Genomic DNA, 25,436 nt, shown 5'->3' with positions numbered 1-25,436 from the left:
ATCCCTTGAGCTCAGGAGTTCCAGACCGGTCTGGGCAACATAGCGAGAGATCCCATCTCTACAAAAAATTAAAAAAATTAGCTGGGTGGTGGCATGTACCTGTAATCCCAGCTACTTGGGAGGCTGAGGTGGGAGGATTGCTTGAGCCCAGGGATTCAAGGAGGCTGCAGTGAGCTATGATCATGCCACTGCACTCAAGCCTGGATGACAGAGTGAGACCCTGTCTCTACAAAAAAAAAAAAAAAAAAAAAGCTAGGTGCCTGTAGTGCCTGTAATCCCAGCACTTTGGGAGGCCAAGGTAGGAGGATCGCCTGAGCCCAGGAGGTCAAGCCTGCAGTGAGCTATGAAGGCGCCACTATACCCCAGCCTGGGCCACAGAACAAGACCCCGTCTCTAAAAAAGGAAAAGAAAAAAATAAAGCAGGAATGATCTAATTCCACTGGATCAGCATGAAAGCAGCCTGTGCCTCTGTATATCCATTTTGCCTTGTCTGCGCGGCTCTGACCCAGCAAGCTGGCCTCCAGGGACTGCACCACTCAGACCTTGCACTCTCTTGCTTCTGGTGAGGTGTGGCCAGGGGAGGCACTGGCATGAGATCAGGGACGGCAAGGCAGGGATCTGTTTCCTCTGGTGGCTTCATCCTTTCACCTACAGCCCCAGCCCCTGCAGGGCCCCCCACCCATGGCTACTACCTGCTGGTCCTGGAACCATCACTCCCTCCCTCCCATCAGCAATCAGATCTAGAAGGGCTGTTCCAGCTCCCCCCTCTTGTCCATGCCCCATCACTGCCCACACCTTTGTAAATGCTCTCAATTGCCCTGTGAGACAGCGTGCCATCTGTTTCCTGCCAGGGCCCGACCCATACAGGGTGTGGGCAAGGGTTTGTGAGATGCAGGGTCTCAGAGTTCACCCAGTTCAACCTGCCCTTGAAAAAGTTTTTCATTTTAGACTGGCCTCAGTGGCTCACGCCTGTAATCCCAGCACTTTGGGAAGCCAAGGCGGGTGGATCAAGAGATCAGTAGTTCAAGACCATCCTGGACAACATGGTGAAACCCCGTCTCTACTAAAATACCAAAAAAAAAAAAATTTTATCTGGGCATGGTGGTAGGCACCTGTAATCCAAGCTACTCGGGAGGCTGAGGCAGGAGAATTGCTTGAACGGGGACCTGGGAGGCGGAGGTTGCAGTGAGCCGAGATCACGCCACTGCACTGCAGCCTGGGCTCAAAAAAAAAAAAAAAATTTAGAGACAGGGTCTTGCTCTGTCACCCAGGCTGGTGTCCAGGGGTGCAATCATAACTCACTGCAACCTCCAACTCTTGGGCTCAAGCAATCCTCCCACCTCAGCCTCCAGAGTAGCTGGGTCTACAGGTTCTCACCACCACATCTGGCTCATTTTTTTTTTTTTTTTTTTTTGAGACAGAGTCTCACTCTGTTGCCCAGGCTGGAGTGCAGTGGCATGATCTCGGCTCACTGCAACCTTCGTCTCCAGGGTTCAAGTGATTCTCCTGCCTCAGCCTCCCCAATAGCTGGGATTACAGGCACATACCACCATGCCTGGCTAATTTTTGTATTTTTAGTAGAGACGGGGTTTCACCGTGTTGGCCAGGCGGGTCTCGAATTCCTGACCTCAGATGATTCTCCCGCCTCTGCCTCCCAAAGTGCTGGGATTACAGGTGTGAGCCACTGTGCCTGGTGTTAGCCACCATGCCCTACCTTAATTTTTGTGTGTATATATATACTTTTTTTTTTTTTTTTTTAGAAATGGGGTCTTGCTATGTTGCCCAGGCTGGAGCGCAGTGGCTATTCACAGGCGCGATCCCACTACTGATCAGCACGGGAGTTTTGACCTGCTCCGTTTCCAACCTGGGCTGGTTCACTGCTCCTTAGGCAACCTGGTGGTCCCCCGTTCCCGGGAGGTCACCATATTGATGCCGAACTTAGTGCGGACACCCGATCGGCATAGCGCACTACAGCCCAGAACTCCTGGGCTCAAGCGATCCACTAGCTTTCAGCCTCCCGAGTAGCTGGGACTACAGGCAAGTGACACTGTGCCTGGCTGTAATTATATTTTGTAGAGATGGAGTGTTGCCATGTTGCCCAGGCTGGACTTGAACTCCTGGCCTCAAGCAATCCCCACCTCGGCCTCCCAAAGCCCGAGGATTACAGATATGAGCCACCTGTGCCTGGCTTAACCATTGCTTTTTATGTAAGGGGAAACTGAGACCCAGAGAGGGTAAGTGATCTGTCTTGGGTCACCCAGCCCCAGGGTCGGGACTCATAGCTGTTCTGAAAAGGTTCTGGAGAGGCCAGGGCTTATCTCACAGAGGTTGACAGCCTGTCTGCCCCCTCCCCTGCCTGCCTCTCCCAGCCTGGTGTCTTCAAGGAGCGTTTCCTCCACAGCAGGAACCGGATGCCTCTGCTCCACCTAATAACCCCATTAGGGCCATTTGCACCTCCCAGGGGCAGGTGCCTGGGAACCCAGCCAGCACCCTCCTCCCTGACCTCTTGCCCCAGAGGGCAGGGCCTCTCCACGTGGCACAGGGTGTCTCCCCGCCTCCTCTCCATCCCTCACCCTCCCCACCTGCCCATCAGCAACACGTGGCCACTCCTGCCTGGCACCCTCCCAAGGTCTGCCTGGCCCAGGTGTCCTGCTCCTTCTTCAAAGCCACCCCTCCGCAAGATGCCGCCTCTGAAGCTCAAACAGTCCATCTCCCTGACAACTGTGTCCTCTCCTCCTCTCGAATGTGGTAGTGTCACTCTCCTCCCCCCACAGCAGTGGGCATCTTGAGGGCAGCATCTGGCCTCAGACCTCTCTGGCCCCTGGCGTCCGAGCACTGAGCGGGAATCCTGATGACAAATGTTGCGTGATTTATCATCAGGGACAGTGAGGCTGGCAGAGACCTGTCCTGCCCCAGGTGACAACTTCCCTGGGATCCTGAGCCTCATCCTGGTCCTACATGCCCTTATGGACCTCCCCAAGGAGAAGGAGCCAGGGGTAGTGGTCCAGAAAGACTGCCCAGGTGTACCATGTCACAGGCAGGCAGGGAGGTATCGGGGACATTTATTTCTGATAGAGACTGGTGCAAGCTTTGGGCTTAGGACACCCACCCCCGCCCCTCATCTAGAATTAATCCCTCTCAGGGTCCAGAAGCGTCAGGGCCTGTCCCAGCCCAGGCTCTGCAGCCTGGGCCAGGGAGGAGGCGGAGGGGCACATGGGCTGCCCTGGAACCCCTCAGGAAGACCCCTCGGCCGGAGTGCTGAACGTGTGGTGTGTGGTGTACCTTCTCACACTCTCTGTCTTCTCTGGGCCTGATAGGGACGTGCTCCTGCAGCTGTTGAAGCTTGGGAGGGGAGGAGAGAGGGAGAGATGATGGATGGTGAAGAAAGGCTCTGGTCGAGCTCCCATAGCCATTAGCTAGCATGCTCCCACCCATCGCATAGGGGAAACTGAGGCTCCACTGGCTGGGTGGAATTAACCAAAGGGACCGAGGCAATTTCTCCAAACCTCACAAATGTAGCTCCTCCCTCCTGCTCCCCACCACTCTCCCCCTCCACCCTCCACACCCCAGGATCCTGCTCAAATATTATCCGCCTGGCTGGGTGAGGTGGCTCACGCCTGTAATCCCAGCCCTTTGGGAGACTGAGGCCGGCAGATCACCTGAGGTCAAGAGTTTGAGACCAGCCTGGCCAACATAGTGAAACCCCGTTTCTACTAAAAATATAAAAAATTATCCAGGCGTGGTGGCACACGCCTGTAATCCCAGCTACTCCGGAGGCTGAGGCAGGGGAATTGCTTGAACCCAAGAGGCAGAGGTTGTGGTGAGTGGAGATCGTGTGATTGCACTCTGGCTTGGGTAACAAGAACGAAACTCTGTCTCAAAAAAAAAATAAAAAACATCATCTGCCTGTCTCCCCTGATCAAAACCCACCACCGGCTCCCACAGGCTGCAGGATACAGCCCAGTTCCTCAGCTGGGCATCTGGGCCCCCCTCCTGCCCCAGAAGTCCCCATGCCTCCCCACCTCTCTGCCACCCCCTTCCTAGAGTCACCCCTCTCCCCCTTTTCCCCAAATCCCACCAGAGCTAGGTCTCCTCTTTCCTCAAGGAAGCCTGTGGACACCCTCTGTGCCCCAGGTTCAGGCACCTGAGCTCTGTATGACACCTTTTTTTTTTTTTTTTGAGATGAAGTTTCAATTTTTTTCCCCCAAGCTGGAGTGCAGGGGTGTGATCTCGGCTCAGTGCAACCTCTGCCTCCCGGGTTCAATCAATTCCCCTGTCTTACCCTCCCAAGTACCTGGGATTACTGGTGCGTGCCACCACACCCGGCTAATTTTTGTATTTTTAGTAGAGACGGGGTTTCACCATGTTGGCCAGGCTGGTCTCGAACTCTGGACCTCAGGTGATCCACCCACCTTGGCCTCCCAAACTGTTGGGATTACAGGCATGAGCCATCTCTCCCAGTCTCCCCCTTTTTTTCTTTTTTTTTTAGATGGAGTCTCACTGTTGCCCAGGCTGGAGTACAGTGGTATAACAACTCACTGCAACCTCCACCTCCTAGGTTCAAGCCATTCTCCTGCCTCAGCCTCCTGAGTAGCTGTGATCACAGGCACCCACCACCACGCCTGGCTAATTTTTTGTATTTTTAGTAGAGATGGGGTTTCACCATGTTGGCCAGGCTGGTCTTGAACTCCTGGCCTCAGGTGATCCACCCGCCTCAGCCTCCCAAACTGCCGGAATTACAGGCGTGAGCCAACGCACCCCACTTGTATGACGTCTTGAGGCGATGCCCAGAGCTTGGCCTGAAACCAATTCACCTCCACCTGGGGCGTCTCCCCCCCACACTGGGGCGTCTGCAGGCCGCCTCCACTTGCAATCCCAGATACTGTCACCAGGGGGTGCACAGTGCCCACTTGGAAGGTGGGCAAGAGGCGGGCGGGGAGGAGCTAGAGAGGAAGGGGTTAATAGCCAAGCGCCCCGCCCCCTCCAAGGGGCTTGGGTGGTCTGAGCCGGGTCCACTCACCAGGTGTAGATGAGCACAGCCAGGAGGGCCGTGAGGAGGAGTGCCAGGAGGACAGACAGGATGGCGATGATGACCACCGTGCCTGGGCTCTGGGGGCCGCGGACGGCCCGAAGTTCCTGGGCTGAGGGCGGTGATGGGGGCGGCACCAGTGGGCGGGGAAAGAAATTTTTAACCGACCTGAAGGGGCCCTTGGGCAGAATCTAGACCAATCACTTCCCGACCTCCACCACCACCGCCCAGGCCTGGGGGAGGGGCGCCTGCTGATAGGATGGTCGCGGTGCCTCTGATTGTGTAGTGGGCTGACCTGTTCCCCCAGCCCATCCTGTCCTCCGGGGCCCCCAGGCCCCCGGCCCCTGCCCCTACAGTTTGACCCCAGCCACTGGCCCCTACCTTGCTGCAGGCGGGTGTCGTTGGACCACTCGGTCTCGGCCACGGGTCCTCTGTCATTCATCACCAGGAACTTCACCCTGAATGGGAGACCCAGCGTTGGGCATGGTGGTCCCCCGGAGTCCTGAAACCATCAGGCCTTGGTGCCTGGAGTCTCGGGAGGGGGCTGGAGGCTGGGGCTAAAGAGCCCAGCAGAATGGGTTTGAATCTCGGTGTGACAGTGGGAGTGCCCCTCCCCCCCTCTGGGCTTCTGTGTCCTCATTTGGGAAAGGTAGGGGGCGGGTATTAGATCTCTCAGAACTGAACAGGGAGCCCCTGCCCGGGAATGCCATCTGGATGGAGAGATGCCACCTGAGTGGTCCACTGGGCCCGTGGGGACTGGGCTGGAGGAGAGGAACCTTCAGCACAAGAAAAGCAGAAGAGGCCGGACATGGTGGCTCACGCCTATAATCCCAGCACTTTGGGAGGCCGAGGCAGGCAGATCACTTGAGGCCAGGAGTTCGAGACCAGCCTGGCCAACATGGTGAAACCCCGTCTCTACTAAAAATACAAAAATTAGCTGGGTGTGGTGGCAGATGCCTGTAATTCCAGCTACTCATGAGATAGGTTGGAATATCTCTTGAACCTGGGAGGTGGAGGTTGCAGTGAGCTGAGATCACACCACTGTACTCCAGCCTGGGTGACAGAGCAAGACTCCATCTCAAAAAAAAAAAAAAGAAGAAGAATTCACGTAATTCCTGAAGGCCTCCCCAGCCCCTGCCTGCTGCCTCCTCTTCCCTTTGGCTGCGCTGGAGCAGGGGACCCAGCCACTTCTGGAGCCCCGGAGAGCCTCCTAGGAGCTGCCCCAGGCTCCGGCTTCGGTGCCGGCAGGAGCAGCCAGGGCCTGGCAGAGCTGCTCACCTGTAGGGGCCCGGGCCGGGCAGGGGATGGTTGCAGCCAGGTTTTGTCGGCAGGCAGCGGGTATCATTGCCGACACGGAGGACACGGAGCTGGCTGCTGGCCTGGCCGCCCTGGTACAGTGCCTGGCTGGCCCCCATCGTGAGATAGTAGCCCCTCTGGGAGAAGTTGGCAGGAACAGGGATGTCCTGGTTTGTCTGTGGGGCGGTGAAGCTCTGGGTGGCTAAAAGTGGCACTGTGGTCAGACCAGGCACACAGGCAGGATCCCACCCTCACCACACCAGCCCTGACAGCCCTCCCCGGCCCCATCCCCTGCAGCACATGCTCGCTGCATCTCCCCACAACACACCTCCCCGCTGCTGCTCTCAGGCCTGCAGGCCCATTTCACAGAGGGAAAAACCGAGGCCCGGCCCCAGCAGCACCCACCATTACTGAGGGCCACCACCAGCCAGATGGTGTCCACGTCCGAGATGTTGTGGCCGCCGAACTGGCCCAGAGGCTGCTCCAGTGTGAAGGTGGACTGGGTGAGCCTCCCTGCCAGGGTGTCCTTTGAGAGCTGGGGCACGTAGTGGATGCGCTCTGGGGCAGTTGGAAGGGGAGGGCAGAGAGAAGAGGCCCAATGGGGTAACCAAGCCCCCACCAGCTCTGGTCTCCCCTGGCCCAGATCCAGACTTAACTTGGGAGCCCCAGGTTAGGGGCACTTCCTGGGAGGTCAGGTCCGGCATGAACCTGGAAGCTTCCCCGGCAACTCTATGTCCCATTGGCATGAGTGGGAGGTCTGAGTCCAGCCCCTGGCCCCTCTCTTAGGACTCTCCTAGGGGTGGGCACTGTGGGAGGTCTAGGACAATGGTGGCCTCGAAGCCCCACCCCAGCGATAGGCATAGTTCTCCCGGGCCGGGCCATGTTGGGATGCAAATGGAATTTGGGGGCAGCCTGAACCTGACTGAACTCTGCTCCTCACATGCCCAGTGACCTCCATCTGAAGCCCCTCCAGTTCCACCCACACGATCTAGGTTGTTTGGCTTGATGAGAGGATGTGTGACTTGGCAGGCATTGGGGGGGTGGCATGGGAAGGGCCCCTTGGCTGAGACCCCAGGCTGGGTGGGATACGGACTGCCCAGAGGGTCCGGAGGCTTTGAAGCCAGGGCTTGGTTCTGAGTCTAGAATGTCCTCTCCTCCACGTCCGGTTCTCTGCTGCCTCCGTCACGGCCCTAAGGCATCTTCGCCTTCAGGACCGGGTCCCCCTCTCAGACTCCCACCGCCCCTCCCCAGGGAAGGGCGAGAGACGAGGACAAGCATCCCAGGTCTGTACACTAAAGGGGACTCAGGATCAGCAACTTGGCTTGTCTCCAGCCTTGCTGGTTGGAGAGCTCACACCTCCCCAGCTTCTCCCTGAGCCTCCTAGGCAGGAGCAGGACCCCAGTCCCCCTCCTCTCCCCAGCCCCAAATATGGTCCAGGAGAAGCAGAAGGATGGAGTGGACTTCTATGCACGTCTCCGGCAGCTGCCTCTGTTGTGTTCAGTTCAGTTCAATTCAATTCATTTCCGTTGAATTCAACTCAATTCTAAAGATTCAGGCTAGAGTCTTCCTTGGGGGCGGCTGTCATGATTCCTTTCTTAAGAGCTCTCAGTCCTAGCTCTGAAGCCCAGGGCACTCTGCATGCAGTAGGCACTTAATGTTTGGAAAGAGAAGTGGAGCAGGCAGAGATTGGTGGGGGCAGAGATTGGAGGATTGTATCTCTCAGCCTCTCCAGTTTTTTTCTTTCTTTTCTTTTCTCTCTCTCTCTTTCTTTTTTTTTTTGTTTTTGACGGAGTCTCACTCTGCTGCCTAGGCTGGAGTGCAGTGGTGTGACCTCAGCTCACTGCAACTCCCACCTCCCGAGTTCAAGAGATTCTCCTGCCTCAGTCTCCCGAGTAGCTGGGACTACAGGCTCCGCCCACCCCACCCAGCTAATTTTTGCATTTTTAGTAGAAACGGGGTTTCACCATATTGACCAGGATGGTCTTGATCTGCTGACCTTGTGATCTACCTGCCTCGGCCTCCCAAACTGCTGAGATTACACACGTGAGCCACCGTGCCCGGCCTCTCTCTCTTCCTTCTTTCCTTCTTTTCTTTCTCTCTTTCTTTCTTTCCTTCTTGTCTTTCTTTCTCTCTCTCTCTCTCTTCCTCCCTCCCTCCCTCCTTTGTTTTCTTTTTTGAGACAGAATCTTGCTGTTTGGCCCAGGCTGGAGAGCAGTGGCGGAGCTCACTGCATGGGCTCAAGCCATCCTCCCGCCTCAGTCTCCCAAGTAGCTGGGATTACAGGTGCATTCCACCACACCCAGCTAATTCAAAACAAAAATCTTTTTTAGAAATGGGGTCTTGCTACATTGCCCAGGCTGGACTTGCCAGCGCTTCCTGCGGGTACGAATTCTCCTGGGCTTCTTTAAACCTCTCCTCAGGAAAGGAGGCAGTGAGCCACGTGTGAGAATCTGGCAACAAGGCAAGGTCTGGGGTCTGTCCTGCAGCCTGAGATGCAGGGGGTACCCCGTGCCCACCCCCGCCCTTACTCACCCACGCCCGTCCCAGGCTGGACACGGGTCAGTAGCAGCAACAGCGACATGAGCAGTTGGCACTGTCCCTCAGAGAGCCCCATGGCCGGGCCAAGCCTCTGGCTGTTGTCCATCTGTCTGTCCATCCGTCTGCAGTGCCAAAGTCCCGGAGGCGCCCCTGTCTGTAGTCCGTGCTGGGCTAGGGGAGGCTGTTTCTGGCACCTCCGGATGCCCCTCCCAGGTACCCCCTCTTCCCAAACAACTGGTTGGACAGGTTTGGGGGCAGAATCTGCCGGCCCAGTGAATCTGGCACCGCCAGGGAGGGGTCCAAAGAGAACAATCAGTTGCAAGACAAGCCTGGACTCCCCACCCTACCCCAGGAGCACCTGGCCAGGGAGGGGCTGAGGAAGGAGGAGGCAGTCCCCAGGTCCAGGCTGCCCCAGGGGCAATCCCGCTTCGGCTGGCTGCCTCGTGGATCTCCTCGTGCAAACAGTCCCCAACCTGGCGACTCTTCCTTTAGGACCTGAGGTGGGAGGACCGCTTGAGCCTGGGAGGTTGAGGCTGCAGTGAGCCAAGATGGCACCACCACCCTCCAGCCTGGGTGACAGAGCGAGACTCTGTCTCGAAAACAAAACAAAACAAAACAAAACAAAAAAAAAGACGGTGTGTCTATTTTGGGTTCATAGAGAATGCTGGTCAAGGAAGCTCCCTGGAGTCCTTTTTACTTACGTACTTATTATTATTATTATTTTCTGAGACAGGGTCTCACTCTGTTGCCCAGGCTGGAGTGCAGTGATGCGATCATAGCTCACTGCAGACTTGACCTCCCAGGCTCACAGTCTTGGTTCATTCAGGCAGTGATAACAAAGCACCAGAGCCTGAGTGGCTTAAAAACAACAGACATTTATTTCTCACAGTTGTAGAGGCTGATAAGTCTAAGATTAAGACATGAGAAGAGGCCAGGCATGGTGGCTCATGCCTGTAATCCCAGCACTTTGGGAGGTTGAGACAGGAGGATCACTTGAGGTCAGGGATTCCAGACCAGCCTGGCCAACATGGTGAAACCCTGTCTCTACTAACAATACAAAAATTAGTAGGGCAAGGGGCGTGCACCTGTAATCCCAGCTACTTGGGAGGTTGAAGCATGAGAATCACTGGGGATGGGGAGGCTGAGGTGAACTGAGATCACACCACTGCACTCCAGCCTGGGCAACAGAGTAAGATTCTATCTCAAAACAAACAAAAAAGGCCAGGAGCCGTGGCTCATGCCTGTAATCCCAGCACTTTGGGAGGCCGAGGTGGGCGGATCACGAGGTCAGGAGTTCAAGACCAGCTTGGCCAACATGGTGAAACCCCATCTCTACTAAAAATACAAAATTTAGCTGGGCATGGTATTGGGCACCTGTAGTCTCAGCAGCTTGGGAGGCTGAGGCAGGAGAATCTCTTGAACCCGGGAGGTTGAGGTTGCAGTGAGCCGAGATCGTACCACTGCACTCCAGCCTGGGTGATAGTGTGAAGCTCTGTCTCAAAAAGAAAAAAGAAAAAAAGACCTAGGAAGAGTTGGTGTCCGCTGATTTGTAGAGTGCCTTCTAGCTGTGTCCTCACATGGGGGAAGGGGTCAAGGAAGCTATCTGGGGTCTCTTTTATTTATTATATTATTATTTTTTTGAGACAGGGTCTCACTCTGTTGCCCAGGCTGGAGTGCAGTGGTGTGATCACAGCACCTTGCAGCCTTGACCTCCCAGGCTCAGCGATCCTCCCACCTCAGCCTCCCTAGTAGCCGGGACTGCAGGCATGAGGCATCATGTGCAGCTACTTTTTTGTTTTTTTGTTTGTTTTGAGACAGAGTCTCACTTTGTTTCCTAGACTGAAGTACACTGTCACAATCTCAGCTCACAGCCACCTCCGCCTCCCAGGTTCAAGCGATTCTCCTGCCTCAGCCTCTTGAGTAGCTGGGATTACAGGCGTGCACAACCACTCCTGGTTAATTTTTGTATTTTTAGTAGAGATGGGGTTTCATCTTATTGACCAGGCTGTTCTTGAACTCCTGACCTGATGTGATCCACCTGCCTCGGCCTCCCAAACTGCTGGGATTACAGGTGTGAGCCACTGCGCCGGGTTGTCCAGCTAATTTTTGTAACTTTTTGTAGAGACAGAGTCTTGCTATGTTGGCCAGGCTAGTCTCAAACTCCTGGGCTCAAGTGATCCTCCCACCTCGGCCTCCTAAAGCGCTGGGATTATAGGCATAAACCACAGCTCTCGGCCCTTTTGAAAGGCAGTTGAAAGCAGACATCAGAATGTGAGAAGAGCTGATTTCCCCTTTTTGAAAACACGTTCTTGCTCATCGACTCATCCTCTCCTCAGGTCCTCAGATGTGGGCAGGGCAGGTGTTATGACTAATCTCATTACACGGATGAGAAGAAACTGGGACCCGGCAGGGAGAGGCACTTCCTGCAGTCCCAGGGCAGGTCAGCGGCAGGGCTGGGCACCAACCCCAGGTCCCGGCACCCAGGCAAGACTCCCACTTTTCCTTTTTTTTTTTTTTAAGACGGGGTTTCTCCATGTTGGTCAGGCTGGTCTTGAACTCCCAACCTCAGGTGATCCGCCCGCCTTGGGCTCCAAAGTGCTTGGATTACAGGCATAAGCCACCTCGCCCGGCCTTTTTTTTTTTTTTTTTTTTTTTTTGAGGTGGAGTCTCGTTCTGTCACCAGGCTGGAGTGCAGTGGCACGATCTCAGCTCACTGCAACCTCTGCTTCCTGGGTTCAAGCGATGCTCCTCTCTCACCCTCCTGAGTAGCTGGGATACAGGCCTAGTGCCACCTTGCCCAGCTAATTTTTGTATTTTTAGTAGAGACAGGGTTTCACCGTGTTGACTAGGCTGGTCCTGAACTCCTGACCTCAGGTGATCCGCCCACCTCAGCCTCCCAGAGTGCTGGGATTACAGGCATGAGCTACCACTCCTGAACTGAAATGCCTTTTTTTTTGAGGCAGAGTCTTGCTCTGTTGCCCAGGCTGGAGTGCGGTGGTTCAATCTGGCTCACTGCAACCTCCATCTCCTGGGTTCAGGCAATTCTCCTGCCTCAGCCTCCTGAGTAGCTGGGATTACAGGTGCGCACCACCATGTCCGGCTAATTTTTGTATTTTTAGTAGAGACGGGGTTTCACCATGTTGGTCAAGCTGGTCTTGAACTCCTGATCCTGTGATCGCCCGCCTCGGCCTCCCAAAGTGCTAGGATTACAGGTGTGAACCACCTCATCTGGCTGAAATGCCATTTTTATCATACACTGCAGACTAATACATCCTCAGTGTCACCTCCCAGCTTGATGTGGGACAAGCCGCCAGGGGTGTCCTCACCACGGCCCTGCTCAGGCCACCTGTTGGCTACGTTTGTCCCTGCCACCCCAGGCACACAGGAGTCCAGGAGTCCTCTCTGGCCCTGCATTTATCCTGGGGCAGCTGCAGGTGACAACCTCTGGAAGAGGCAGTAAGAGGAGCCAGGACACAGGCCAGTCTGAGGGACACGCTCCCCCCACAGTCCTGGGGAGGGACCTGCGTGTTTCTGCACCCGAAGGGCAGGGCCAGAGTGGGGAAGACTGGGGATGGGGGGAGGCTGGGCTCTGCAGGTCTTTGGAGCTGCGGTCAACCTGGAAGCCAAGCCCCTGGTCTGCAGAGAGGCTGCGGTGGCCAGCCCCTCGAATAGGCAAAGCACCTCCCAGCAACTGTGCAGAAGAGAGGCCGACAGTGACAAGGGGGGCCAGAGCGGTCCCAACACCAGACACCCCCACCTCCACCCTCTGCCATTTTCTTTCTCTGGGCCAGCCCTGGTGCCCTGGCACAAACTCAGGAGGGGGGAGAGGCCGTGCAAAGTGACCACACCGTTCCCTCTGTCCTGACAGCCTGGGCACTGGGAACCTGATGTTTTGTGATTTAGAGAAATGAGGCCAGGGCCGGGTGCGGTGGCTCACGCCTGTAATCCCAGCACTTTGGGAGGCTGAGGTGGGTGGATCACAAGGTCAGGAGATTGAGACCATCCTGGCCAACATGGTGAAACCGCATCTCTACTAAAAATACAAAAAAATTAGCTGGGTGTGATGGTGCACGCCTGTAATTCCAGCTACTCATGAGGCTGAGGGCTGAGGCATGAGAATTGCTTGAGCTCAGCGTGGTCTGGGGAGGTTAGAGGGGTGAGGGGTGGAGCGGAGTTTGCAGTGAGCTAGGCTGAGATAGTGCCACTGCACTCTAGCCTGGGTGACAGAGTGTGACCCTGTCTCAAAAGAAAAAGAAAAAAGAAAAGAAAAATGTACCTTACACCTTGAGGGTCATAGAGACTTTCACACCTGCCTCTGTGTGTGTGTGTGTGTGTGTGTGTGTGTATGTGTGTACTCAGGTCAACTTCTGGAATTTCTGTTTCATTCCTTGGGTCAATCTGTCTGTTCAGGTGTCAGTAATAGACTATTTTAATCCCTATATATATTTTAAATTTTTTTCTTTTTTGAGATGGAGTTTTGCTCTTGTTGCCCAGGCTGGAGTGCAATGGTACGGTCTACTGCAACCTCCGCCTCCCAGGTTCAAGTGATTCTCCTGCCTCAGCCTCCCAAGTAGCTGGGACTACAGGCATGAGCCACCACGCCTGGCTAATTTTTTGTATTTTTAGTAGAGACGGGGTTTCACCATGTTGGCCAGGCTGGTCTTGAACTCCTGACCTCAGGTAATCCACCCGCCTCAGCTTCCCAAAGTGCTGAGATTACAGGCGTGAGCCACCGCGCCCGGCCAATCCCTGTATTTTTATAATCTGCTTTGTTCTGTCACAGTTTAAATGATCCCTCTCGAGCCTCACTAGTCGGCCGTGTCCTTCTTTGTTGAACGCCTCTTTTCTCCATTAAACTGTAACTCCCTGAGGGCAGGGACTGGGTCCGTTTACCTGTTTAGTTCTCCCACTGACTCCCCACTGCTGGCCCAGGGGTCTGGCACAGTAGTTGTGTCCAATAATTTTTTTTTTTTTTTAGGCAAAGTCTTGCTGTGTCACTCTGGCTGGAGTACAGTGGTGCAATCAGAGCTCACTGCAGCCTGAAACTCCCAGACTCAAGTCATCCTCCTGCCTCAGCCTCCGGAGTAGCTGAGAGTACAGGCACATGCAACCACGCCCATCTAATTTTTAAATTTTTTCTTTTTTTTTTTGAAATGGAGTTTCACTCTTATTGCCCAGGCTGGAGTGCAGTGGCATGATCTCGGCTCACTACAACCTCCACCTCCCAGGTTCAAGCGATTCTCCTGCCTCAGCCTCCCGAGTAGCTAGGATTATAGATGCCCACCACCATACCTGGCTAATTTTTATATTTTTAGTAGAGACGGGGTTTCTCCTGACCTCGAATGATCCACTGGCCTCGGCCTCCCAAAGTGCTGGGATTACAGGCATGAGCCATCATGCCCGGCCAATTTTTAAATTTTTTTCAGAGATGGGGTACTCACTATATTGACCAGGCTGGTCTCAAACTCCTGGCCTCAAGCAGCCCTCCTGCCCCGACCTCCCAAAGTGCTGAGATTACAGGCATGAGCCACTGTGCTCAGCCCTGACAGTTATTTTTGACAGATAACAGGGACATCTCCCTGCTCTGGATGTCTGGCCAAGTAGCCCCGGGTGGTATTCGTTTTATAGCATCAGGACCAGGCTGTCACAGCTTCTGGGCAGAGGCCAGCTTCCATGCTGTGTCCCGTCTTCCTGGTGCAGATGTCCCCAGCTCCAGTGAGTACCAGGGTGAGGGAGTGGGCTCCAGGTGCCCAGAGGGGCCAGAGGGATGGCTACGCCAAGCTCTGGGGAATAGCTGATGCCCCAGCACCTGCCCATGCACCTTTGGGGTGACTCATGAGGCAGGGTGGGGCTCCCACCTGCCCTCTCCCAAAAGGCAATTGGCTAGAAAGGCTCTGAGGCCCACCCAGCCCCTGGTCTTCAAACAAGTAACCATTATACCCATTCATCAAGGAGGAGCAGAGGGAGGTGCTTTCTGCCTCACCCCACCCCCAGCAGAGACAGACCCCAGGGAGGAAAAATGCAGGTGACTCAGTCCCTGCTCCTCTGCCAGCTCGGCCTCAGGCCTCTCCCCAGACCCTGATGGAGATCTGTCTGTGATCATAATATCGAGAGGAAAAGGCCCCACCTTCATCCACCCCATCCTGGCTCTGATTTTTTTTTTTTTTTTTTTTTCTGAGACAAAGTCTCTCTCTGTCACCAAAGCTGTACTGCAGGGCACAATCTTGGCTCACTGCAACCTCTGACTCCTGGGTTCAAGTGACTGTCATGCCTCAGCCTCCTGAGTAGCTGGGATTACAGGCATGCACCACTACACTTTGTTAATTTTTTGTATTTTTCATAGAGACGGGGTTTCGCCATGTTGGCCAGGCTGGTCTCGAACTCCTGGCCTCAAGTGATCGGCCTGCCTCGGCCTCTGAAAGTGCCAGGATTAGGGGCACAAGCCACCATACCCAGCCCTTTTTCTTTCTTTCTTTCTTATTATTTTGTTATTTTATTTTTATTGATTTATTTTTTGAAACGGAGTTTCATTCTTGTTGCCCAGGCTGGAGTGCAACAGCATGATCTTGGCTCACTGCAACCTCTGTCTCCCAGGTTCAAGTGATTCTCCTACCTCAACCTCCCGAGTAGCTGGGACTACAGGCGCACCTGCCACCATGCCTGGCTCATTGTTGTATTCTTAGTAGAGACGGGTTTCACCACTTTGGCCAAGCTGGTCTTGAACTTCTGACCACAGGTGATCCGCCCACTTCAGCCTCCCAAAGTGCAGGGATTACAGGCGTGAGCCACTGAGTCCAGCTGTTTATTATTTTCTTTTTGTATTTTTAATAGAGACGGGTTTTACCATGTTGGCCAGGCTGATCTCAAACTCTTGACCTCAGATAATCCACCCACCTTGGCCTCCCAAAGTGCTGGGATTACAGACGTGAGCCACCTTGCTGACCAGCTCTTTCTTTTAGTAGGGGAATGGTTCCTTCAAGTGAGATCTCACATTGTTTATTGAGGTTCTACTATGTGCCAGGATGTGTGTGGGCTTGGGTTGTGGGCAAACAGCTGAACAGAAGGAATGTGGGGGTTGGAAAAAGTGTGGGGATTTGATCCATGCTTTTAACAGATTGCCATCTGGCCCCTGCTGTGCCAGGTACAATGGAAAACAGAAACTGAGTCCTGCTTTAGTGGAGCTGACGTCCTGGGTGGAAGGGCGGTGGCTCACGCCTGTAATCCCGGCATTTTGGGAGGCCGAGGCAGGCGGATGGCAAGGTCAGGAGTTCAAGACCAGCCTGGCCAACATGGTGAAACCCTCTCTCTACTAAAAATACAAAAATTAGCTGGGCATGGTGGCTTGTGCCCATAATCCCAGCTACTCTGGAGGCTGAGGCAGGTGAATTGCTTGAACCGGGACCCGAGAGGTGGAGGTTGCAGTTAGCCAAGATGGTGCCACTGCACTCCAGCCTGGGCTACAGAGCAAGACTCCGTCTCAAAAAAAAAAAAAAAAAGAGAGAAAGAAAGAAAGAAAAGAAAGAAATACAGGGGCCAGGCACAGTGGCTCCGCTTATAATTCCAGTGCTTTAGGAGGCTGAGGCAAGAGGATCACTTGAGCCCAGGAGTTCAAGACCAGCCTGGCCAACATCATGAGACCCCTGTCTCTAACAACAATTTAAAACTTAGCCAGGCGTAGTGGTGCACACCTGTTGTCCCAGCTACTTGGGAGGCTGAGGTGGGAGGATTGCTTGAGACTGAGAGGTAAAGGCTTTAGTGAGCTAGGATTGTGCCACTGCACTCTAACCTAGGGGACAGGCAAGAATCTGTCTCTCTCTTTTTTTTTAATAAAAAAATTTACACATAAAGACAGAGTTTCACCATGTTGGTCAGGCTGGTCTTGAACTCCTGACCTCAGGTGATCCACCTGCCTTGGCCTCCAAAGTGCTTGGATTACAGGCGTGAGCCACCATGCCCAGCCAAGACTCTGTCTCTGAAAAAAAAAAAAAAGAAAGAAAAAGAAAAAAAGAAAACAAAAGCAGGCCTTGGAAGTGATTGTTACAGAAGGCGGGGATGTTTTAGGCAGGGAGATCATGGAACCTTGCCGAGGTGACATATGAATGGACCCAAATGAACCTGGAGAGGGAAAACCATAAAACTACCTGAGGAAGGGCTCTGTGCACAGAGGGCTCAGCAGGGTCAAATGCCCTGGTTGCATTGTCCCTTGCTGCATAACAAATGCCTCAAAAACTTTGAGGCTTAAAGCGTAAAGCAATTGTATTTTCTCTCTCAAGATTCTGTAGGTGGGCTGGGCTCAGCTGGGTGGTTCTTCAGCTGAGGAGAGCATCAGGATCGGCATCAGTTGGGGCTGCTCATGCAACTACAGGCAACGGGGAGCTGGGCTTTACTCACATGTTTGGGATGGATGGAACAGCCAAGAACTAGCTGGATCTCTCTCTCTCTCTCTTTCTCTCTCTCTCTCCTATCTTTCTCTCTCCTCTCTCTCTTCTCCTCTCTCTTTCTCTCTGTCTCCTCTCTCTTTTTCTCTCTCTCCTCTCTGTCTCTCCCTTTCTCTCTCACTTTCACACACACACACTCTCTCTATCCATGAGTTTCTCATCATTCAGTGGTCCAGGCTAAGCTTGTTTCCTTGGCAGCAAGTATCCCAAAAGGGCAAAAATTGAAGTTGCCAGCCCTCTAAGGGCTAGGGTTGACAGCCTATGGCATCACTGCAGTGGCATTCTATGGCCAGAGCAAGCGACAGGCCAGCCCAGGGGCAAAGCGACTAGAGGAGGACACCACTGTTGACGAGAGGTGCTGTGTGCACACGAGGATGGGTGGAATTGTCCGTGTCTGTCCTAGAACAATCTACCATGAGCTCTGAGGAGGGAACATCTTGTTGGTGGTGGGTTTTCTGGGATCAGTGTGGTTGGGATTTCATTAGGGAACATGAGAAGTGGGTAGGAGATGGTCATTGAGGTTAAGGGGTGGTACAGATGGCATGGGGCCATGCAGGTTATTGTCAGGATTGTGACTTTGACCATGGGGTGGGGAGTCATGGCAGAGTTAGAGCAGAGGAAGGGCATGACCTGTCCCAGGATTTAACAGGATCCCTTCGAAGTGGCGTTGTTGTCTGGGGTAAATACCTGAGGTTCAGCATGTCATGCCAAGGAAATAGAGTATGCAGACACACAAGAAGCGGGGTTAGGAACAGAGGTTTAACAGGCAAAAGAAAGAGAAAGGAGAACAGCTGTTGCCAAGAGAGAGGGGTGCCTGAGTAGAATTTCTGGCCAGCAGTGAAGAGCACCAGATTTCATAGACTGGCTTGAGGAAGTGATTGCCTGATTTACACAGGGCCCAAAGATCAGTGGGACCAGGTGTGACCTTTACACAGTGTTTGAAGAAGCTGGCCACCCCATCCTAATTTTATTATGCAAACAGAGTCTTTGCTTGGCCATTGCCATGTTGCCTGCTTCTTACTGTACACGTGGTTTACAAAGAAATGGGAGGCCGGGCATGCAGGAATCCCAGCACGCCTGTAATCCCAGTGCTTTGGGAAGCTGCAGCAGGCAGATCACGAGGCCAACCTGGCCAACATGGTGAAACCATTTCTACTAAAAATACACAAATTAGCTGGGCATGATGGCATGCACCTGTAGTCCCAGCTACTCGGGAGGCTGAGGTAGGAGAATTGCTTGAACCCAGGAGGCGGAGGTTGTGGTGAGCCAAGATGGTGCCACTGCTCTCCAGCCTGGGCAACACAGGGAGACTCCGTCTCACAAAAAAAAAAAAAAAAAAGAAAGAAAGAAAGAAAGAAAAAAGAAATAGGAAGATGGAGCCACCATTTTGGAGATGCCGAGTCCCCAGGTAGCCCCTTTCCTATTGGCACAGCTGCCGGTATTCACCTGTGCAAGTTTCTAGCTTGCCTGTCCATGTCCACAGCTCTATTTTACAGGCTGCTCTTTGTTAGAAAAGGATTTGGGGGCTGCTTTTCATTAAAAGGAAAACCTTACCAAAGACTCCCATACCCTCATTATATGCCTAAATAATTTCTTAACACTTGTTTTTGTTTTTGAGATGGAGTCTCACTCTATTGCCCAGGCTGGAGTGTAGTGGCACAATCTCAGCTCACTCCAACCTCTGCCTCCCAGGTTCAAGCAATCCTCCTGCCTTGGCCTCCTGAGTAGCTGGGACTACAGGTGCATGCCACCACACCTAGCTAACTTTTGTATTTTTAGTAGAGACAGAGTTTCACCATGTTGGCCAGGCTGATCTTGAACTCCTAACCTTGGATAATCCACCCACCTCAGCCTCCCAAAGTGCTGGGATATAGGTGTGAGCCACCATACTCTGCAAATTGTCTCTTGCTGCATAACAAATGCCTCCAAAACTCTGAGGCATAAAGCAATGTTATTTTATCTCTCAAGGTTCTGCAGGTGGGCTGGGCTGGGCTGGGCTCAGCTGGATGGTTGTTCGGCTAAGTACAGCATCAGCATTGACTGGGGCTGCTCATGCAGCCACAGGTGGCTGAAAGAAGGGCTTCACTCATGTGTTTAGGATGACTGGTGCAGCCAAGGACTGGCTGGATCTCTCTCTCTCTCTCTCTCTCTCTCTCCCCCTTTCTCTCCATGAGTCCCTCATCCTTCAGTGGTCCAGCCTAAGCTTGTTTACCTGGCAGCAAGAATTTCAAAAGGGCAAAAATGGAAGTTGCCAGCCCTCCAGTCACAATTCCCAGGTAGACAGGAATTTTGAGGGGACACTATTCAACCAAGTGCAGGGGGCCAGGGCTTTTAGGGTGCCCAGTGAGGAGGTTACCATGGTTGTCCAGGCAGCAGACCAGAGTGGTGGCATTGAAGACCTCTCCATTCATTTTCCATCCTGGGACTGTGCAGATGTTCTAGCTTGAGAAAGGGCTCCATGGCTCCAAGTTTTCCTGAGGTTCTGATGCCCTCTGTGCTGAAGCTCAGTTGGCCAGACACTGGCCAGAGTGATGACCTTAGAGGACACAGGGTGGATCCCAAGTGCCACCAGGCACTCCTGCCCTGACCCCGGGAGCAGATGGGTCAGGTTTGTGGGAGAAGTTGTCCCCCAGGGCCTGGCTGACATCTCTTTGGGAACAGATGCTCGGTGCTGCAAGGAAAAATTAGCAATGAGACAAAGGATGTTTCAGCAACTCAATTTTTACTTCCTGGACTGCAGGAAGGGTACCCTCACTAGCCATCTTGCCAGGAGTGTACAATGAATAAAGGAAAACAGACGTATTTATCCCTTACGTATTTGGGGTCGTCCTTACTGCTGTGTCTGATCTCCATTGGCTGGAGCCAGACCTCACAATCTAAACTAAAACCCGATTGGCTAATAACTGAAAACTTTTCTAAACAGGTAAAAGCGATGGAGAGCTGGGACATGCCTGTGAGCATATCCAGCACAGATATCTTGGTTACAGTACAAGGACATAGAATGTACTACGTGCCTGTAAGCATGGCATGTCTCACAGCTACATAGGACAGGGCTTAACAAAGTTATTAGCACACTTATTCTTTTTTTTTTTTTTTTGAGATGGAGTTTTGCTCTTGTTGCCCAGCACTGCAACCTCCACCTCCTAGGATCAAGCGATTCTCCTGCCTCAGCCTCCTGAGTAGCTGGGATAACAGGCATGCACACCACCACACCTGGCTAATTTTGTATTTTTAGTAGATACGGGGTTTCTCCATGTTGGTCAGGCTGGTCTTGACCTCCTGACCTCAGGTGATCCACCTGCCTCGGCCTCCAAGTGCTGGGATTACAGGCGTGAGTCACTGCGCCTGGCCTAGTAGCACACTTATTCTTTAACAAGAAAGAAAACTTTAAAAAGGAACTTTTCTACTTCCCACAATCCCCCTCCCTACCGTTCACACCACCTCAGCCTCTGAAGATCTTCCTAAACCCAGTCTGCCGCACCTCACTTGGACATTCTCTAACAAGGATGTCCACCCTTGGGGGTGGCATTCAGGGCCTTCCACCCCTTTCCCAGGCCATATCTCCTACCACACCCTCTTGACCCAGTTCCATATCCTCTCACCCCGGACAGCTGAGCCTTTTAACAAACCCACTGTGATGCCCAATTCCTAGTTTGTTTGTTTGGAGGCAGAGGGTCTCCCTCTGTTGCCCAGACTGGAATGCAGTGGTACAATCTTGGTTCAGTGCAAGCTTTGCCACCCGGGTTCAAGCAATTCTCCTGCCTCAGCCTCCCCAGTAGCTGGGATTACAGGCGTGCGCCACCACACCCAGCTAATTTTTATACTTTTAGTAGAGACAGGGATTCACCATGTTGGCCAGTCTGGTCTCGAACTCCTGGGCTCAAGCAAACTACCCACCTTGGCCTCCTGAAGTGCTGGGATTATAGACATGAGCCTCTATAGCTGGTTGATGGCCAATTCTTTCTTTTGCTTTACTTTTTTTTTTTTTTTTTGAGACAGAGTCTTGCTCTGTTGCCCAGGCTGGAGTGCAGTGGCTCGATCTCAGCTCACTGCAGCCTCTCCCTCCTGGGTTCAAGTGATTCTCCTGTCTCAACCTCTGGAGTAGCTGGGATTACAGGTGGCCCACCACCATACCCAGGTAGTTTTTGTATTTTTAGTAGAGACAGGATTTCACCACGTTGGTCAGGCTGGTCTGGAACTCCTGACCTCAAGTGGTTCACCCACCTCGGCCTTCCAAAGTGCTGGGATTACAGGCGTGAGCCACCACGCCCAGCCACTGATGGCCAATTTTTTATCTCCCTTCCCTCACTCTTCAACAGGGGCTCCAGCTCCAATGCCACCTCCTCCAGGAAGTCCTCCTTGCACCTCCGCCCCGCCATAGGCTGGGCCAGGTGTCTACCCTGGGCTCCCAGCACTACCTGTGTTGCCCCTGTTGTATCTTCTCTCCCCTGCCCCGCACTTTCTAGTCCGGGTCCTGTCTGGGCCCCCAGTTCTGCCTGGCAGAGGATCCTAAGAGAAAGAAGCACCCAGATATATCTGACAATCTGACCCTGCTCTCAACTCCCCACCTCTCCTGCCCAGCTTAGCCTCTCCAGGTCCCAGCCCGAGTGCCCCCTGACCTAGGCCTGAATCCCTGAATCTCACTGCCCTGAATCCCTGGAATCAGGGCTAAGACCGGGCTCCAGGCACAGGAGTGGCAGGGCGGAGCTGCTGTGACACCTTCTTGGGGACGTTGGGCCCCCTCCCCTGGGGAATGAAAGGTGGGGGCAGGAGGAGGGAGGGAGAGGCCAGGATGATTAATGGGACATTTCTCTCTGTCCCTCAAGGGGAGAAACCAGGGAGGAGAATGGTTGTCAAGGGCAACGCATTCTTTCCAGTGGCTAACTCAGGTGTCACTCACATCACAGGGAGTGGGGTTTTGAGGAGGCTGGACTGGAGCGCGGGGACAAAGGGAGCTTGGAGATCTTCTAGGTTGAACACTCATTTTAAAGAGGGGAAACTGAGGCCAGGGGAGACGGGTACGGTGCCCCAGTGGGGCTTACACCAAAAATGAGGCTTAAAAAAGGGCCAACCCTGGGGTGGGTGCGGTGGCTCATGGCTGTAATCCCAGCACTTTGGGAGGCCGAGGCTGGAGGTCAGGAGATCAAGACCAGCCTGGCCAACATGGTGAAAGCCCGTCACTACTAAAAATGCAAAAATAAGCGTGGTGGAAGGCGCCTATAATCCTGGCTACTCAGGAGGCTGAGGCAGGAGAATTGCTTGAACCTGGGAGGTGGAGGTTGCAGTGAGCCAAGATCATGCCACCCCACTCCAGCCTGGGTGACAGAGTGAGACCTGTTTCAAAAAAAACCCAGAGAGACCAGGTTCTTTTTTGTTCTATATATATATTTTTTGAGACGGAGTCTTGCTCTGTCACCCAGACTGGAGTGTAGTGGTGAGATCTGGACTCACTGCAACCTCCACCTCCCAGGTTCAAGAGATTCTCCTGCCTCAGCCTCCTGAGTAGCTGAGACTACAGGTGGGCACCACCATGCCTAGCTAATTTTTTTTTTTTTTTTTTTTTGTATGTAGAGACAGGGTTTCACCACATTGGTCAGGCTGGTCTCAAACTCCTGACGTCAGGTGATCCACCCACCCCGGCCTCCCAGAATGCTGGGATTACAGGCGTGAGCCACCGCACCTGGCCAGGACCACATTCTAAACCTGATCACATTGCACCTCTACTCCCAACATTCAGGAACTTCACACTGCAAGACCAAAATCTAGGTTCAGACCTAGATTCTGTTCAACAAACAAAACAAACAAACAAACCAGACGTTTATGTCCTCCCAGTTCTGGAGGCTGGACGTCCTAGATCACGGTACGAGCAGCTTTGGCCTCGCCTGAGGCCTCCTGCCTTGGCTTGGCTTGAAGACACCACCCCTCAGTGCCGTTTCTCATGGCCTTTCCTCTGAGCACACACGTCCCTGCATCTCTAAGTCCTGATCTCTTCTTATAAAGACACCAGTCAGATTGGGTAAGGGCCCACCCTGATGGCTTCTTTAAAGATCATCACCTCTTTTTTTTTTTTTTGAGACGAAGTTTCGATCTTGTTGCCCAGGCTGGAGTGCAGTGGCGAGATCTCAGCTCACTACAACCTCCACCTTCCGGATTCAAGTGATTCTCCTGCCTCAGCCTCCCAAGTAGCTAGGATTCCAGGCATGCACCACCATGCCCGGCTAATTTTGTGTTTTTAGTAGAGATGGGGTTTCTCCATGTGGTCAGGCTGGTCTTGAACTCCCGACCTCAGGTGATCTGCCCGCCTTGGCCTTGCAAAGTGCTGGGATTACAGGCGTGAGCCACTGCGCCCGGCCAAAAATCATCACCTCTTTAAAGGCCCTGTCTCCAAACACAGTTGCATTCTGAGGTCCTGGGGTTAAGACTTCAACACAGGGATTTTGACGCTCATTGTGGTGGCTCATGCCTGTAACTCCAGCACTTTGGGAGGCCGAGGCCAAAGGTTCACTAGAGGCCAGGAGTTGAAGACCAGCCTAGGCAACATAGCAAGACCCTGCCTCTACAGAAATTTTAAAAAATGAATACATAAATAAAAACATAGAAATTTTATTTTTCAGAGTCTCGCTGTATCATCCAGGCTAGAGTACAGTGGTGCAATCTCAGCTCGCTGCAACCTCCATCTCCTGGGTTCAAGCGATTCTTCTGCCTCAGCCTCCTGAATAGCTGGGATTACAGGTGTGTGCCACCATGCCTGCCTAATTTTTGGATTTTTGATAGAGATGGGGTTTTGCCATGTTGGCCAGGCTGGTCTCGAACTCCTGACCTAAAGTGATCTGCCCACCTTGGCCTCAGAAAAGCATAGAAGGAATGCAATTCAGTCTGCAGCAGCGGGGTGCCTCCCCCATGAGCAGGATGCTCTCTAAGGACAGAGGCTGGAGCTGAGCCCTCCGCTGAGCCCCTGGGCCTCGAGCTGGGTCCAGATCTGTTGTCCTGCCCAACGGTGGCTGCTCCAGGGAGCAGGGGTGGCTGCCGAATGAGCAGTCAAGCATGTCCCTCAGCTCCTGTTTCTTTCTGGCCTCTTCTGAAAAGGTAGTGCCATCCTGCCCTCCACCACAGGCTGGGCAGCTTCCCAGGCTGCTGTGGGCAGAGATCAGAGGGAGATCAGGGAGACGGTGGGCTGGGCTGTCGGGGGCTCAGTGCCCTGCAGTGTCGCCCGGAGTGGAGATACCCACTCTGTGCTCCAGCTGTGACCCTCTATGGACAGTAGGGAGGGCTGATCTCTGCAGAGTGACCTTGTGTCCCCAGGCCTGGGGAGGGGATGGGAGGCTCTGAGGTGGCAGCAGTGCAGGGTCAAAGTGACAGCTTAGGCTGGATGTGGTGGCTCACCCCTGTAATCCCAGCACTTTGGGAGGCTGAGGTGGGCGGATCACCTGAGGTCAGGAGTTCAAGACCAGCCTGACCAACATGCAGAAACCCTATCTCTACTAAAAATAGAAAATTAACCAGGCATGGTGGTGCATGCCTGTAATCCCAGCTACTTGGGAGGCTGAGGCAGGAGAATCGCTTGAACCCGGGAGGCGGAGGTTGCAGTGAGCTGAGATTGCGCCATTGCACTCCAGCCTGGGTGACAGAGTGAGACTCTGTCTCAAAAAAAATTTAAAAAAAGAGGGTAGACCAAGCAGCTCTTGCTTAGGGATGGCAGGGCTGATGAGAGAGATGGGTGGTTCAGAGACCCCAGGGAGGCAGGGCCAACGCAGGAAGTGAGAAAAGTGAGAGCCGGCGGGGTGCTTCCTGGCTGCCTGTGCCCACCTGCTGCCGTCAGAATTCCTTTGATTTTTGGCCTGCTGAGTCATCTGCAAGTCATCACCCCGCCACAGTTGCTGCTCTTCCTTTTTAACAATGCATTCGTTTTGAACCATTGAGCCACGTTCCAGGCCAGTGGATTCTGTGGCGTGTCCCCAACTACACAGTCCTGGGGAATATTTTAAATGCCATTTAATAAAGGATTCTGCACCGTGCCGTTCCCATGGCATGTCCTGCTCAAAGCCGTCACGAGCTGGTACTCAAGGGGCTGGGGTTTGTCTGAGGACCCTCTTGGGTATGACTCTGGGGGCAGAACGCCCTGGCACAGCTCCCCA

At 53.5% G+C, this 25,436-nt stretch overlaps 1 protein-coding gene across 1 annotated transcript; it reads right to left on the bottom strand.

Annotated features, from left to right (window-relative positions):
- Positions 1-3,011: 3,011 nt before the first annotated feature.
- On the bottom strand, positions 3,012-8,969 carry LOC105714885 (uroplakin-3b-like protein 1). Its single transcript, XM_012449010.1, has 6 exons — positions 8,858-8,969; positions 6,731-6,883; positions 6,308-6,527; positions 5,411-5,487; positions 5,021-5,141; positions 3,012-3,342 (listed from the first exon to the last, which is right to left on the bottom strand). Exons 1-6 carry the CDS (start codon positions 8,967-8,969, stop codon positions 3,234-3,236), a joined length of 792 nt encoding a protein of 263 aa, XP_012304433.1. The 3' UTR covers positions 3,012-3,233.
- Positions 8,970-25,436: the final 16,467 nt, after the last annotated feature.

Source organism: Aotus nancymaae, unplaced genomic scaffold (genome assembly GCF_030222135.1).
Source record: "Aotus nancymaae isolate 86718 unplaced genomic scaffold, 86718_ANA_hifiasm-v0.15.2.pri h1tg000012l, whole genome shotgun sequence".
Lineage (NCBI taxonomy): Eukaryota > Metazoa > Chordata > Mammalia > Primates > Aotidae > Aotus > Aotus nancymaae.
The sequence above is the reverse complement of the archived record's forward strand: the minus strand, read 5'-3'. Positions and strand labels throughout refer to the sequence as shown.